At 34.8% G+C, this 15,089-nt stretch overlaps 1 protein-coding gene across 1 annotated transcript; it reads right to left on the reverse strand.

Moving 5' to 3' along the window:
- Positions 1–230: 230 nt before the first annotated feature.
- LOC125834502 (calcineurin B-like protein 3) lies at positions 231–905 on the reverse strand. Its single transcript, XM_049513644.1, has one exon. The coding sequence runs from the start codon at positions 903–905 to the stop codon at positions 231–233; it is 675 nt and encodes a 224-aa protein (XP_049369601.1).
- Positions 906–15,089: the final 14,184 nt, after the last annotated feature.

The following is a 15,089-nucleotide window of genomic DNA, read 5'->3' on the forward strand; positions in this document are numbered from 1 at the left end:
CCATCATAGGCATAATGTGCACTTAGAAACAAGTGTTCTAACATTGTCAATGCATATAAGAATTCAATAACGAAGTTGAATGAGTATCATCTTCATCAAACAAAAGAACAAACATAATCGTTTTTTTTTAAATCCTAATGTCGAAAATGAACATGGAGAAATAGAAAAAGCAAACATAATGTTATCATATATCCATTGAACATACAAAAACAAAAAGCAAATCCCTTTTTTCAATCCCAAATCAGGTCGTCCTCAACTCTTGAGTGAAAGACAAAGCTCGAAAACATTGTAGTAATGTCCGTGAGATATGGGAGAGTCATCTTCTGCAAAAGTGAAGGATTACGCAAGACTAAACTTCTCCATTCCTCCTTATCAATCTTTCCATCGCGATTGGTATCTGCTTCTTCAAAAGTATGGTCAATTATGCTCTCTATCACATTGTCTGAAAGTTTCATATTAGTCTCAGCAAGAGCAACAAGCATCATCTGTTTTACCTCTTGTCTCTCAATGAAACCCTGTTGCTTGATATCATATAGTTGAAAAGAAAACTCAATCTTATCATCAATAGCTGCATTTGGATGGAAAATAAAAAGTGCACAAGCAAATTCCTTAAAGCCCAAAATTCCCTTACGCTTTGTGTCAAATAAGTCAAATACTCTGTCAGCAAAGAAGTTTTCTTTCGCATTTGTGTTGTATATAGCCAATTGAAATTCTTTCTTGTTCATGATTAAGCCATCACCAATCCCTGCACTACTAATCTTCTTAAAGAGCTCGTAAAGAGCTTCAATCTCATTGACGCGAAACACTGTCTCTCTCAGAAGGATATCAATATCGTCGAGGTCCGCTAATTGACCAAAATCAATATTACAAAACCTTGAAAGGTAAGAACCTAAGCACGACAGCATGGTGGAGTCTCTGAGGCAAAAAGACAAACGAGTTAGAAACTCCTTAAATGAATAATATAGTACAAATGGATTCTTTTATAGAGATGTTTATAGTATACAAATTGAAGAACCATTGTCCAAAATATATTGAGATACTCATTTGCCTTGTCAAATATTTTTTGGCTTATTCTTTTTTTCTCACAACACATTGAAGAAACTATTTTTCAAAATGAATTAGAATACTCCTTTACCTTCTTTTTTTACAATTTTGTCCTTACTGAACTTAAATTGTTAAGGGCATAAAAAATGATCAATATTTGAGGGATATTTTAATCGATCAACATTTAAAAAGAATTATTCGTGTTTTTATGATATACTCCCTCCATTATTTGTTTAGCCTATTTTGAATTGATACGGAGTCTAAGAAAGTAAAAGACTTTTGAGTCCATGCCTCGCATGTGATACTCTAAAAATGAGAGAGGAAGATGGAAAATAAAGAGCTAGGTAAAGGTTACAACGAGGGCGTCATATATATGAATACTCGTAACTAGAAAATTGTTGTTAATGTCATATAACGTTCATCCTTGAATGTAAAGAGAAAGAAAGTTCATGAAATGTCAAATAGTGTAGAATATCTACTCTGCATGTTGGACTCAACCTTCCAAGTGGATATCGAACCTATTTATCCATAATAAATATAGGATTTTCCACAAATGCTAATTTTTTGTCTAAATGTACCGAGTCCATTGAATCACATAAAAGTCATCGATATAGTACTTCCTCAACACCAAACCATGAAATTCCGAATGAATATCTAATAAGTCCAATGGCATAGCGATCTCATACGGCACCTTCCTAAAACATTGGGCCAATGAACCTTTGACTGAGTTTGCCATCATTGTCAAACCTCATAACATGTTTCATGAGTATACTTTTACCAAAACCTTCTCTCCAATCATGAACTTTAAATCACAAATCGTTTGATCAACATAGCTCTTTTGTCTACTCTAAGTTATAAGAACTCTATCTTGAATCAACTTGACCTTATCTAAGAAATCTCTCAACAGATCTTTACTCGAAACTTGACCTTGAATGCATTGAACCGACCACTTAGAGAATGATATCTTCTATCATACAAGGCCTTAAATAAGGCCATCTGAATACTAAAATGGTAATGAGTGTTATAACCAAGCTCCGCTAACAACAAGAACTAGTCTCAACAACCACAAAAATACATCACACACATTCATAGCATATCCTTCAACATCCAAATTGTCCGCTCGGACTGATCATTTGTATGTGGATGAAAAGTTATACAATCTCCACTTGAGAATGCAACTCTTTTTTCATAGACTTCTATAATTGATTGTGAACTTAGTACTCCAATTTGAAATGATGAAAATGGACACACCATAAAAACATACTATCTCTTGGATGCAATTTCTAGTCAATCTTTTCGCATGTATGAAGTCAGTCTGAACCGACATAAAGTAAGTTGTTACGATCAATCTATCTACAATAAGTCAAATATCATCTATCTTTATCAAAGTCATTGCCAATCCTACCACAAAATTCATGGTATTCACCCCCACTTTTACTCATGTATAGGCATCCTCCGAGTCTCACCACCTCCTCCGGTGCTTATACTTTACACGCTAGCAGTTCAAGCATCGAGAGGAATACTCTACATGTCTGTATTTATTCAACATCACCAATAATGCTTCCGATCATAATATATTTTTGCTACTCCTTGATGAAGAGAATATCTAGAACCATGAGTCTTTTCCATAATTAAATTAGTCAAATCATCAACTCTTAAAATACAAATACGACCCTTAATAATATTTTCAAAACACCCTTTGAATAAAAAATTCCTTCTTCATGTTCACCATTTAATGTCTTGTCTTGAATTATATTCAACTTCTCATATTTGTATGATGTAGCATTGATCTGATTCACTAGAAGAAAGTGTACCTCAACATGAGCAAGAAATCTATAAGACTCTGAAATATCAAGTCTCGCAAATCTATTTGCTAAAAATTGAACATTTATTCCATTCACAACATAATTAAGTTGTCCATAATAATTGACTTTCCACTTAATGAATTTGCTACTACATTTGTCTTGCTCGAGTGATATAAGATAGTAATATCATATTTCTTAAGTAGCTTCAACTATCTCAATTAAGATCCCTCTGACTAGAAATATATTGAATACGCTATGATGATTCGTGAATACCTCACAATGCTTCCAAGTAAATAATGTCTTTAAATTTTCAAAGCAGAATTCATCACTGCCAACTCTAAATAATGAGTAGTGTAGTTATTCATCCATACCTTCAACCTCCTCAAAGTGTACATTAACATATTATATTTATACATCAAAAAATTCTCAAGATCAATCCGTGAAACATCATACTACACAGTGAAGCCTTCATCATCCACTAACAAGATTACAATCGAGGCTGAAGCCAACGATGTCTTAAGTTTATACAAAATTCACCTCACATTTATTAGATCACTGAAAAGTCAAATTCTTTTGAGTAAGTTTTCTCAATGAAGACACGATAAAATATAAGTCATCCCTAATAACCAATCAAACCCATAAAATCCTTGATCAATAGGTGAAATAGACCAAACCGAAACTCTGGCATCTTTAATTTTTCTTGAATCTATCATAATACCATCATTGGTCACAACATGCCCCAAGAATATTACAAAGAGATAGATCTCACACTTACAAAAAAATATTTACACAAAGTTGCTCTTTTTAAAAGTCTGAAGCACAATTTTTAAACATTGCTCGTGTTTCTTTTTACTTTAAGAGTATATCAAAACATCGTTGATGAAGACTGTGACAAAGAAAATTGAAATAGAACCTCATTATCTTATTCATCAACTCCATAAATAGTGTAGGGGAGTTAGTCATCCCAAAAGACATAACCAATAACTCATAGTGGTCATAGCGGATCATGAAGGTTATTTTAAAGATATACCATGTCCTAACCCTCAATTGATGGTAACCAACTCTCAAATCAATCTTAGAGATTACCGAATGAATAAGTAAGTCATCATACGTGGAATATGATATTTGTTCTTATTAATCACTTTGTTCAATTGTTTCTAGTTGATGCACATCCTTGTGGTGCCATCATTCTTCTTCACAAATAGTATCGGTGTATCCTAGTGGGAAACATTGGGCCTAATAAAGACTTTACTCTACAAATATCATAGCTCCTTCAATTATATTGGGTTTATTCGATATGGTAGGATTGAAATTCCTGCGTTTTTGACTACAAGAAAAAATCAATATACTGTGATCAGGTGGAATTCCTAGAAGGCCAATTAGAAACCTTTAGAAGCTCGTTCACCATGGCACTGACTTTATTGGAGAAGTATCGACACTAGTATCCCAAACATAAGCTAGAAAGGTGATACATTCCTTCTCAATCATATCCTGAGCCTTTGAAAATTATATTACCTTCCTCAGATAGATATTGGAGTGACCTACCACTTTAGTTTAAGAGTACCCAAAATATCTAAGATCATTTTCTTTGCGTAACAGTCTACAATTTCATAATATGGAGAAAGTTAATCTAAATTCAATCTGACATCAATGTCTATCATACTTAGAATAATTAAGTCTGTCCAGATAACTTGTGCTACCAAATTAATAACTTAAGATCGATGTAATCTATCCACCACTAAGAACCATCTAAGGATGTAAAAATACATATAAACATAAAAAATGGTCATGAAGCATATCCATCCAAAATGATGTAGATTCATGATCAAAATAAAATTGCAAAAGATCGAGAGCATAGTGAATAACTCTTAGAACAACCTTGGTTACTCCAATAGAGCTAGTTACCTGTCGATATAATATTTTCAACCATCACAACGTTGGTCCATGATTTGTAGAGTGATTCTTTACCACTATACTCATCTATCTATTAATGTTCCTCACATAGTTTCATACAAGTATTCTTGTCCAAAATTCATTAAATAACGAATCGTCTTACCCTCTTAGTTTTAACTAATATTATTGATTCTCGATTTAATAATTGAAGGATAACTCACAAGTTCAATATGCCAATGCCTACCATTATTCACCACTTTGAATGTCCTTGCTAATTGGTACGCAACTTAGCTTTTTATTATCTCCACATATTATACTAAGATCACCTCGTGGCTTCCATTAAATGAACATCATGCCAACATGACATTATGTCACCCAACTTAAATTACTTTAATTCTTTATAATACACCTCCATTCCAAAGGATAGAAAGGACATATTTGTTGCAAATCTTATAACAATTCCTACTACCTCAAACTTCATCACAAAGAATCAACTTTAATCTTTTTGTCATTCCTTTACTTCTCATCGATGCCTTATCATTGCCACTACACTCCTATTTAATTGATTGATCCTTCTAAGCTTATACTTGTCTTCGAGACATTACTATTATCTCATTACTGAATTATTGAAAGTCACAATGCTTATTGCCCAGTTATCTTTCTAGCCACATTATAATATCTCACATTATACCCCATAGCATCATTTTTGTCGGTGGGATACAAATTTGAGAATGTCTCATTACTATTGGTGAGAGAATGAAACAATGAAGTTTAGACCTTAAACTGAACCACATACCCAAGATATGAAATAAAAGAATAGAAGTTTCCTAAAGTCGCATAGTCTCTCGAAGATAAGTAACAGATGTCTCGGCACCAAGTCACAAGACTTTACTAGATTCTGCTCTTGTACTTAATGAGACATATGAACCATGCTCTGATACCATGTTGTCACGATTCAAAATCTCATTAGGCCATGAGGGCACCTATCAGTCCCTTGGGTTAACCTCATTTCTCTATATACCATTTAACTATTTAGATACTCTACATAAATTATATTGAATTAAGCAACTAACTCATATAAGTGCATAATAAATAAGTTATAATCAAACTACTTCAAGACCTAATAACACTAGTATACGAGCATCTATGAATACGAACTAAGTCTAAAAAACTTGAACAATTGTCTAGAAGGAAATAGCATAGAAAATAAAAAGGCGTTTTTAAAATCTAGTACTTCTGAAAACTATTCATTACCCCCAAATTCATTTATTACATCAAAGCTAACACTGTAAAGAAGTAAGAAATCTCTACTCACCTCAAATCGAAGCTCAATGTCAAATTATGAACTTGACCTTCTATAACTCTCTTGAATGGTTATAGTCTATTGAAATACACAATCCTCATAAGAATACGAATCTAACGACACCCACATTGCTATATTTATTTTTGTCTTAAAATCGGGTCAAAATGTCACTCTGAAGTCTGATGCCTCGAAGTCAAATCTGGATATTTTTTTCAAGTTATGTTCACCCATAACAAAATAAGCAAGTACATCAAATTTTAGCTAAACCAGATCGTTATTTGACCCCCAAATCAAAGTTTTGTTATAAGAACCCTAGGGCTATATTTCTTAATTCAGCACAACTTCTCTACATTTCTGCCCTAAAAATCTACTCATAATTACATAAAAATCTCATAAAAAGAAGAAGAAGAGAGTAATTACCTTAATGCTTGGGGATGAAGTTCCCGTTTTTTTCTTCTCCTTCTTTTCTTTTTTGCACTGCGTATTTTTTTTATTCTACTGAACTACTGCGAACACCTGCGGCCAGACTTAAAACCTTTCGTTTATTTATTTTATCTCCTTATTCTTTTGGGCTTTGCCCTTTTTTCCTTTTTTCAAAAACAAATAAATATATAAAAATCTCTTAAATATTTTTTCCCTTTTGGTTAAATTACCAAATAACTCATAAAAATATATGAATTCTTATATTTTTTCCACTTAAGATAATATTCAATTACAAATATATTTAAAAAATTTATCGAAAGTGTCACGCTAATAACATTCACTATGTATGTCCCATTCATATTTTCAAAATAAATTATCTTCTCCGAAACTCATATGATTACTTTGGAAACTGTGTTATCCATCCTCGCAAATCATAAAGCACATATAAAAGCTACTGAAAGGTTTAAAATGAAGAAAACAAGTACATAAAACGACTATAAGTTCGTTACACGAAGAATCAAACATTATTGAAGAAGAAGATATCAACATGTTATACCTTTTTTAAGATGTTGAATATTTTTAATTTAGTTTTTCACATTAACCCACATATACTTTGTTTTATTAATGATATTATACATTATTAAACATGTTTTCATACTTTTGTTCATGATTTGTGAAATTCAAAATTATGTTTTTTTAGTATAATCTTTGCATATAATCGAGTAAATCAGTTTATACCATTGAAACCAGTTATATACCAAATGTATACACAAACGTAATTGGTATGAATTTCGTATGAAATTTGCATTTTTCTATCCATATTAGTTATTCATTGAAATTTTATTTATATACTAATTGGATACACATTATATACACAAAATATATCTGTATGATTATGGCAAGCAATTTGCATTTTTATATCCACATTAGTTATAATTGGGATTCTACTTGTATACCAACTGAATACACAATATAAATTCGTGTAACTTTTGTGAAGTGTGCCATTGGAATTCAACTTCTTAACAACTATATACACAAGCGCGTTGTTAATCTTTTGAATGAATTTGGTATCAACTTTGGTAATATTGTTTTTCCATTACAAGGTATCAACTTTAATAATAGGCAAAAGGGTCTGGTAGACCCCTGTACTTGTATGTGTTTGTATTGTGAATCGTTCTACTTAACCTTTTACCGACTAAACCCTTAAACTCAATCAAAAAAAGAATTTTAAACCCCTCCTACCATGTGTGTAGCTCACTCTCCTTTGAATAGATGACATGTCAAATCTATGTCATTAAAATTAATAATGATTATCATTTTCGTTACTAATTGTTATTTAAAAAAATTAACTAAATTTATTAAATAAAAGATAAAATAATAAGAATTTAATTTATTTCTTAAAGTAAATCAGACTTCTCTGTCGCAATACCATTTTCCTTTCCTATTCTCTGACCTTCACAAAACCAGCAATCGTAAGCGGCCACTCCACCAGCTCCGACCAGCAAATCTTTTCGCCGCCATGACCAGTTCCTCATTTCATCTCCCACCTCGTTCTCCCTTTTACTATTTTCCTTTTTCCACACCACCGACGACCCCCTGCGAACAACCAAAATGGCGTCTCTTCTCCATCCTCTCGGCGTACCAGCAAACTCCCTCGCCGTCTCTTATTCTGGCGGAAAAGGGACCAGCATCACCTCCCATTCCAGCGAAAAGGGACCAGCGCCGCCTCTCTCCCTCTCACACCACTGCGAACCGACGAGCACCACCATAAAACCAATGCCGCTCTCTCTTTCTCCACTGATAATCACTATGAAATTTGACGTCATGAAAGTGTCAATGCCAAGATCGTCTAAAGAAGATAACGATAGGGTGTGGAGAAGAAAGAAAAATGGGGTTGGGGCAACGATGGGGTGGGGGTGGCTAAAAAAGAAGGTGGTGTGGGGAAGAAGATGGATTTTTTTCTTTTTAAAATTTAAAATTTCATTTTTTTATAATTTTAATAATCTAAAATTTCATGTTCACTTGCCTTAGCAGGCATGTAGTTACACTCTCTTGCCAACTCATCTATATTAATGCCACATAAGCATGATCAATGGTTAGAGAGGTTTAATATGTTGTGTTTTATTGAGTATAAGGGTTCAGTTGACAAAATGTTAAGTAGAAGAGTCCACAATACAAATTCATATAAGTATAAGGGTCCACCAGACCATTTTGCATTAATAATATAACAGATATATACACGAGCTCGTTTTAAAACTAATTTGTCTCACTCAACACAACAAATTAGTTAAGGTAAAATATAGTTAGATAAAAATAGTTTAGTTCTTCTTCAAGTAGCAAATATATGTCATGACTAAAAAATGAACGTGATGACACTTTTCTATTCTCACCAAGACAAGTCAGTATCAACCCAACAAAAACGAAAGAAAAGGTGAAAATATAAAGCAAGAACAAGATAAAACGGAAAATTTATTCTTTTTATCAAAACCCCCAAAATCTGGTTATCACGTGTACAAGCTACTAAATGTATAAAGTACGAAATTTAAGAAATAAGTACAAGTCTCAATCTTTGTTTCTCAAATAGAACAAAGTTTTAAGGAAAAGAAAAGAGGGCCCGCCAGGATGACAAACACCTACCTATCAAGTCCTCCAACGAGCCTCGAAAAGTGAAAAGATGAACAATCATGCTAAATCGGCTCGGTACCTAAACAAGTGTAAAAGCAAGGAGTGAGTACCAACAATACGGTACCTAGCTAACAGCCTAATTAACGAGACATCTAGCTAGAAATCGAATATCCCTTACACTCCAATTAAACCTCCTTAAACTATAACTTGCAAAAAAAATCAGCACAACTTAACAGTTCTACAAATCATGGCTTACAAGGCCCAATATCCACAGTTCAATAGTCGCAATTCCACCATCAAATGAATCAAATAAGCCAATCTGAATGTCAAGTAGTTCAGTCACATAAGATGCATCAAGTCACAATAATCAATATCTCGTCGGAACCATTTCCCATCGGCTTTATAATCACTTGTCGAAAATGACCTCGATATTACAACACTCATCGGCAAAGATCTCTGAATAATGACACTTGTCGGTAAAGACCTCGGCATCATATATTGTAACACTCGAAAAATTAGTAGGATAAACTAGAGCATGACGTTAGGGTTAGAGCCTTGAAATGTACCTCCCCGTACCTTAAAATAAATGTTTTCGTGTTAGAATGTCAAGGTTCAAACACCAAGGACCAACCATGGGTCCTTGAGGAATGAACTAAGAATGTACCTGGGCAGTGACCCACAAGGGGTCACTCATGCCTCGTAGGCCCCCCCATGCCTCGTGGGTGAGGGCCGTAGATGGAACCTGCAAGATCTAGTCTTATACCCCTACCCATGCTTCACCAGCACGGGCCGTGGGTCTAACCATAGTCCGTCTGTGAGGGGGTCGTAGCTGATGACTGGAAACGATTTGGGAGTTAGTTGAGGGATACTTTGGGGTTTTCCATTTTTATTTTAATACTATGTGACATCGTTTACACTAAATTAAACTAACTATATAATGTTTTAAGACCGCCAAATCAAGTCATCTTCCTCATAATTCCAAAATCCCAAATCAAAATCAACTTTTCCCCCAAAACTCTCTCTAGAACTCCAAAGAAGAAGGGTGAAGCTAGGGTTTGATGTAGTACGTTTTCCACTCAATTTCATTGGAATTCAAAGATAAGGTATGTTAGTCCTTCATCCATGGAGCCCCTCCAAAACCCCCAATTTCAAACTAGAAATCCCAAAAGTTAGGGTTTAACTTCAATCTCATGGATTTCTTTCAAATTCATTTTTAATGATTGAAGTATGTTTTATTATGGATAAATTGATGATTTTATATGGTTTTGTGTTGAATTTACCAAGAATCCATGAATTCCCCTATTTTCCCAAATTGTATCTCAAAGTGTGGGTATTGATTGATGCAAGTAGAATATTATAGAATTGTGAATGTAGTGAACTGATTAATTGAATCATGTTATTATCCATGTCTAATGTAGTAATTCTGGATGTGTTGATTGAATGTGATCTATGGTCCTTGAAAGGCAAAGTATGAGAATTATGCATGATTATGAGGTTTATGTATATGCTTTTAGAACACTATAAGAGTAAAGTGAATATGATTATGATCTAGTTGTTATGTTGTTAGATGATTATCCTCATGTACACAATTATGTATCAATATGATATGATGTGAAAGGTTTCTCACAATATGATGATTCTAGGGTTGAAAGACTATTCCCTCCTATTGAATCTATGAGCTATAGTATGTATTATGTTGGATTGAGTGTCAAGACATTCTTCCATGAATATGCACTTAAGTCAAGAGGAATTGGTCCATTTGAGGGATTTTTCAAGTTCATCTTTTACACGGACCAGGTCCCTCTCCAACTCACAATTTCTATCTAATGCCAATTCCATCTTCATTTCAGTAGTGTGCAGCTTATTCTCAAGCTCCAGCTGCAAGCTGCTTGCCTCGTTTTTTCCTTTAAAAACTGTATTAGTTACTCCTTTCATCTTTTCTTTTAGTTCTATATTTTCAACTTCTAGAACAACGATTTGAGTTCTAATATCAGATATTTGGGTAACTAAAGCAATTTTTCCATCTTGGGAGATGTCTAGACTATTGTTCACGAGATCCTTCTCAGTTGTCAGCTCACTTATCAAATCAAGTAATACAACAGCTAGGTTTCTCAACTTACTAGTAGAAAAGGTATACAAGTTTTGCTTGAAATAAGACAAAGTTACCTTTTCATCAACATCTTCCTCATCTGACTTTGCCATGAAAGCATCATCTGAGTCACTTGAGGAATTTTCCCATGCAGATGTATCCTTCTTCACTGCCTGAAAGAAGTCTTCTCTTCTGCTTGGCTTGTAACGGACCTGGTCACCCTCTTTGTCTTTACCTTCTTCAATCTTGACAAATTTCCTGTGGTCAGCTTTGTGCATAGGATATTTTTCAATGGAGTGACCTGGTAGATCACACTTGCAACACACTTCACTTAACCTGGTAGCCTTGTCATGATTTTCTTTCTTCTGATCAGCATCATTAATTAGATTTGTCTTCTTGTCTTGGCCCTTGAGACCATCTCCTTTTCTGTGCATCTCATAAACTTGAAGATGCTCAAATAGTGTATACATCGTCACTACATCAGGTTCTCTTTTCTTATTGCCAGTCAGAAAATTATTTGTCCAAGATCTAGGAAGAATTTCCAGTATCTTAGAGACTTGCTTGCCAACAGGGACTGGTTTTTCAAGAAGAATGAGCTCATCTGTAATGGTGGAGAATCTGGTGCACATTTCATGAATGGGTTCACCTTCTTTCATGGTGAAACCTTCAAACTGAGTAGTAAAGAGATCTAGCTTAGATTTCCTTATTTTCTCAGTGCCCTCATATGTTGTTCTCAACAGATCCCAGATTTCCTTGGCTGATTCACAAGATGAGATCAGATCGTATTCATTTACACTAAGGCCATACATCAGTAGATTTCTTGCTTTGTGATATTTCCGAACTAGTTGCTTGTCAGAGTCATTATACTATTTTCTAGTTTTAGGAATGACTCTTTTTATCTCTCTAACCTAAAATTCCATGGTTGGCACATAAGGACATTCACATATCACGTCCCACACTTCAATATCCTCAGCCATGAGATAGTCTCTCTTCCGAATCTTCTAATGTCTATAGAACTGACCATCAAGAAAATGAGGTGTTGTGGAAGACTGACTTCTCTGCATGTTTAGTAGTGCAGTCATTCCTTCAGGATCTTTTCTTTTCTTGGTGTTAACCAGATAAAAAAGTCAAGCTCTGATACCACTTGTTTGAATGTATGCGTCCACGAATATTGATGGGACCAGGTCCTCAACACAGTTACAAAACAGACAGTAAAATAAATACTGAAAATAAAGATTGCATAAACAACTTTACGTGGAAACCTCTTTGCTCAGGGGAGTAAAACCACGACCTGGCCTCCCAGGACTTTTCAAACTGCTTCCACTAATCTTCTCAAAGCAAAAGTAAAAACTAGTTTACAAAATGAGATTAACCTACTAATCTCCACACTAAGCAATAACTCCTATTACTTAGATGAGCCAGAGCAGATACCACACTGCCCACTAAGCTACCTAACTATAGATAACCTATGTCACTCCCCGAGCCTACACCCTGGGCGGGATCGGCACTCGAAGACCATTGTTGGCGCCAAGTGAACCCTTGGCCTGGCTTACTTAACTCAGCGGAAAACTTAACTCAACAGAATAACTCCATGCAATGAAAGGTCATAAAACAACCCAACTGATAAAATCTGGCCAAAAAGGTAACTCGAGTCTTAAAATAAAATATTTATATATATATATATATATATATACACATAGATGAGAGACTCAATACTAACTGACTGACTGATTGTCTATGAAACCTCTATAACACTGAGATGGATGTTGGGACAGACCTCGCAACATCCTAATAAAACAAAACTAAGAGAACAAAATAACTGAGTCCTCCGGAATTCAAAGAGGCTCACCACTGACTCTGGAGTGCTCAGCTGGATCAACGGCGAGCTGGATGCTGATCCTGGGTACCTGCGTCTGCATCATCATAAGATGCAGGCCAACTTACATTAGTACATTGAATGTACGAGTATGCGAGTTGGAAAGCTAAACAACAACTTAAGCTTGAAAGGAGTACAATAGAACACTTACCTTGGCTCTGTTCAACTCATGAATAACTGAACTCAAATGTAAAGCAATAAGACACATGCAATACATATATAAAGCTTGTAAAACAGTGTAAACAACTTAGTTCGTTAATGATTAAAGCAATAACAAACTCAACTTTACTTATATAAAAATAATATAACTTTAGTGGGAGATCCTTTAATCGACAACCACCACTATGAGCCCTAGTGATGATACAACGTTTTACCTCACGTTGCCCAAGGACCATCCTATACATTGCCATGATATAGGACCTTACTTAACTTAGTGGATTCACTAGCTTAACTTACGTGATCATCTAAAAAGTATGACCTGTTAAATCCCATGTTGGGTGCATGGTTCTTATGGAGAGTTGAGTTAATATGAACTCGCGTCCCCAATTCGGTGCTCAATACTACTCCCAAAAATATACTTTAACTCATAAGTGTTTTAAACACATCTTTCTTTAGTTTGAGATAATTGCTCAAAGCTTAGCCCAAAGGATCTTTTGGAATCAATGTTCCCTTTTCTTTGTTCAAATGTGAAAACATTTATAAACTTCTTTGGGAATACATAGTTCTCTAATAACTTTTGAGAAATGAACTCAACTCTATACTCTTGTCTTAACTTGAAACTTGAGCCTTAAAACGAAGTTAAAACATTTAATAAAGACTCTTGAAAAACTTTAAACACTTGCTTTGACTTGCTTCTTAACTTTTAAACTTGACTTTGATCCTAACTTCCCTCGAATTGGATTATGGATTCAAGGGTAATGATCTCATGTTTATGGATGAGTTCATGATGTTTAGATGTATCTTAGAGTGTTGAAATCAACTATAAAACGTAGGTACATTACCAAGGAACATGTATGAAAAAGTGGGGAAGGAATGGGGAGAACTGGCGTCCTTGGCGCTCTAAGAGGTGCGGGGCGCCAGCCCTTAAACTTCAGAGGACCGCATGGTGCGCCGCCCCAAGGGTGGAAGTTCAGAAACTCTTTTGGGGCGCGCTGGCTGGCGTGACGCCCCAGCCTTTTTCCCCGAAAATTAGACTTGTCTCCTTTGTTTTTCCAACTCTAAACCTTCTTAACTTCAAAGGTTCCAGCCCCAAACACTTAGAATCATAAAACCCCTTAATATACAATGGATTCAACTCGAAATCACAACCGGAAACATGCACAAAACCAACAAGAAACTTCAACAACACAACCACAACTTCAACAAACACAACTACAAACTTCAACAAACACAACCAATCTTTTCTTGGAATTAAAACGAATTTGGCGTATGGGGGAAAGAACCAACCCAACACTATGATCTCACATACCTTAATAGGGATCACCCCCGACGAAAACCACGACGATCTTGATGAATCCTTGCTTCTTTTTCTCTTTCTCCTCTTCTTTCTCTCTTCTTTCAAAAGCCCTAACTCTCACTTTAAAAAGGAAAAACTGATTTAAAATCAGTCTAAAACCTTACTATAACCAAAAGAAATGGTTAGGGAAAAGACCAAAATACCCTTACAAATTCGGACTAAACTGCCCTGTGCCAACAACCCAACTTCCAAAGGGGATAACTCACTTATACAAACTCGGAATCGAGCAAACTCGGCGGCGTTGGAAAGATAATTCCAAGAGATTTCAAAAAATAACTGGAAATTCACCTAACTCATCATGAGCTAGGAGTTATGACTTCTTAAAGTTGACCAAAAACTCATTTTTATTCCCCATACTCAACCAAATTTTGAAATTTTGAATTCTTTCCAAATATGACTATTTCAAATTTCCAGCTTCTTTATAGTTATTTCAACTTACACGATGTTACAACTTAGACTTCAACAAAGCAATGCATCCATTGCCCACTATAGTAACCCTCACTGATTAATATAGA

This window comes from Solanum verrucosum, unplaced genomic scaffold, assembly GCF_900185275.1.
Source record: "Solanum verrucosum unplaced genomic scaffold, falcon-dt-bn FXZP01000287.1, whole genome shotgun sequence".
Lineage (NCBI taxonomy): Eukaryota > Viridiplantae > Streptophyta > Magnoliopsida > Solanales > Solanaceae > Solanum > Solanum verrucosum.

Coding starts and splice junctions, on each gene's coding strand:
- LOC125834502 (XM_049513644.1), bottom strand. CDS start 905: ATGCTGTCGTGCTTAGGTTCTTACCTTTCAAGGTTTTGTAATATTGAT.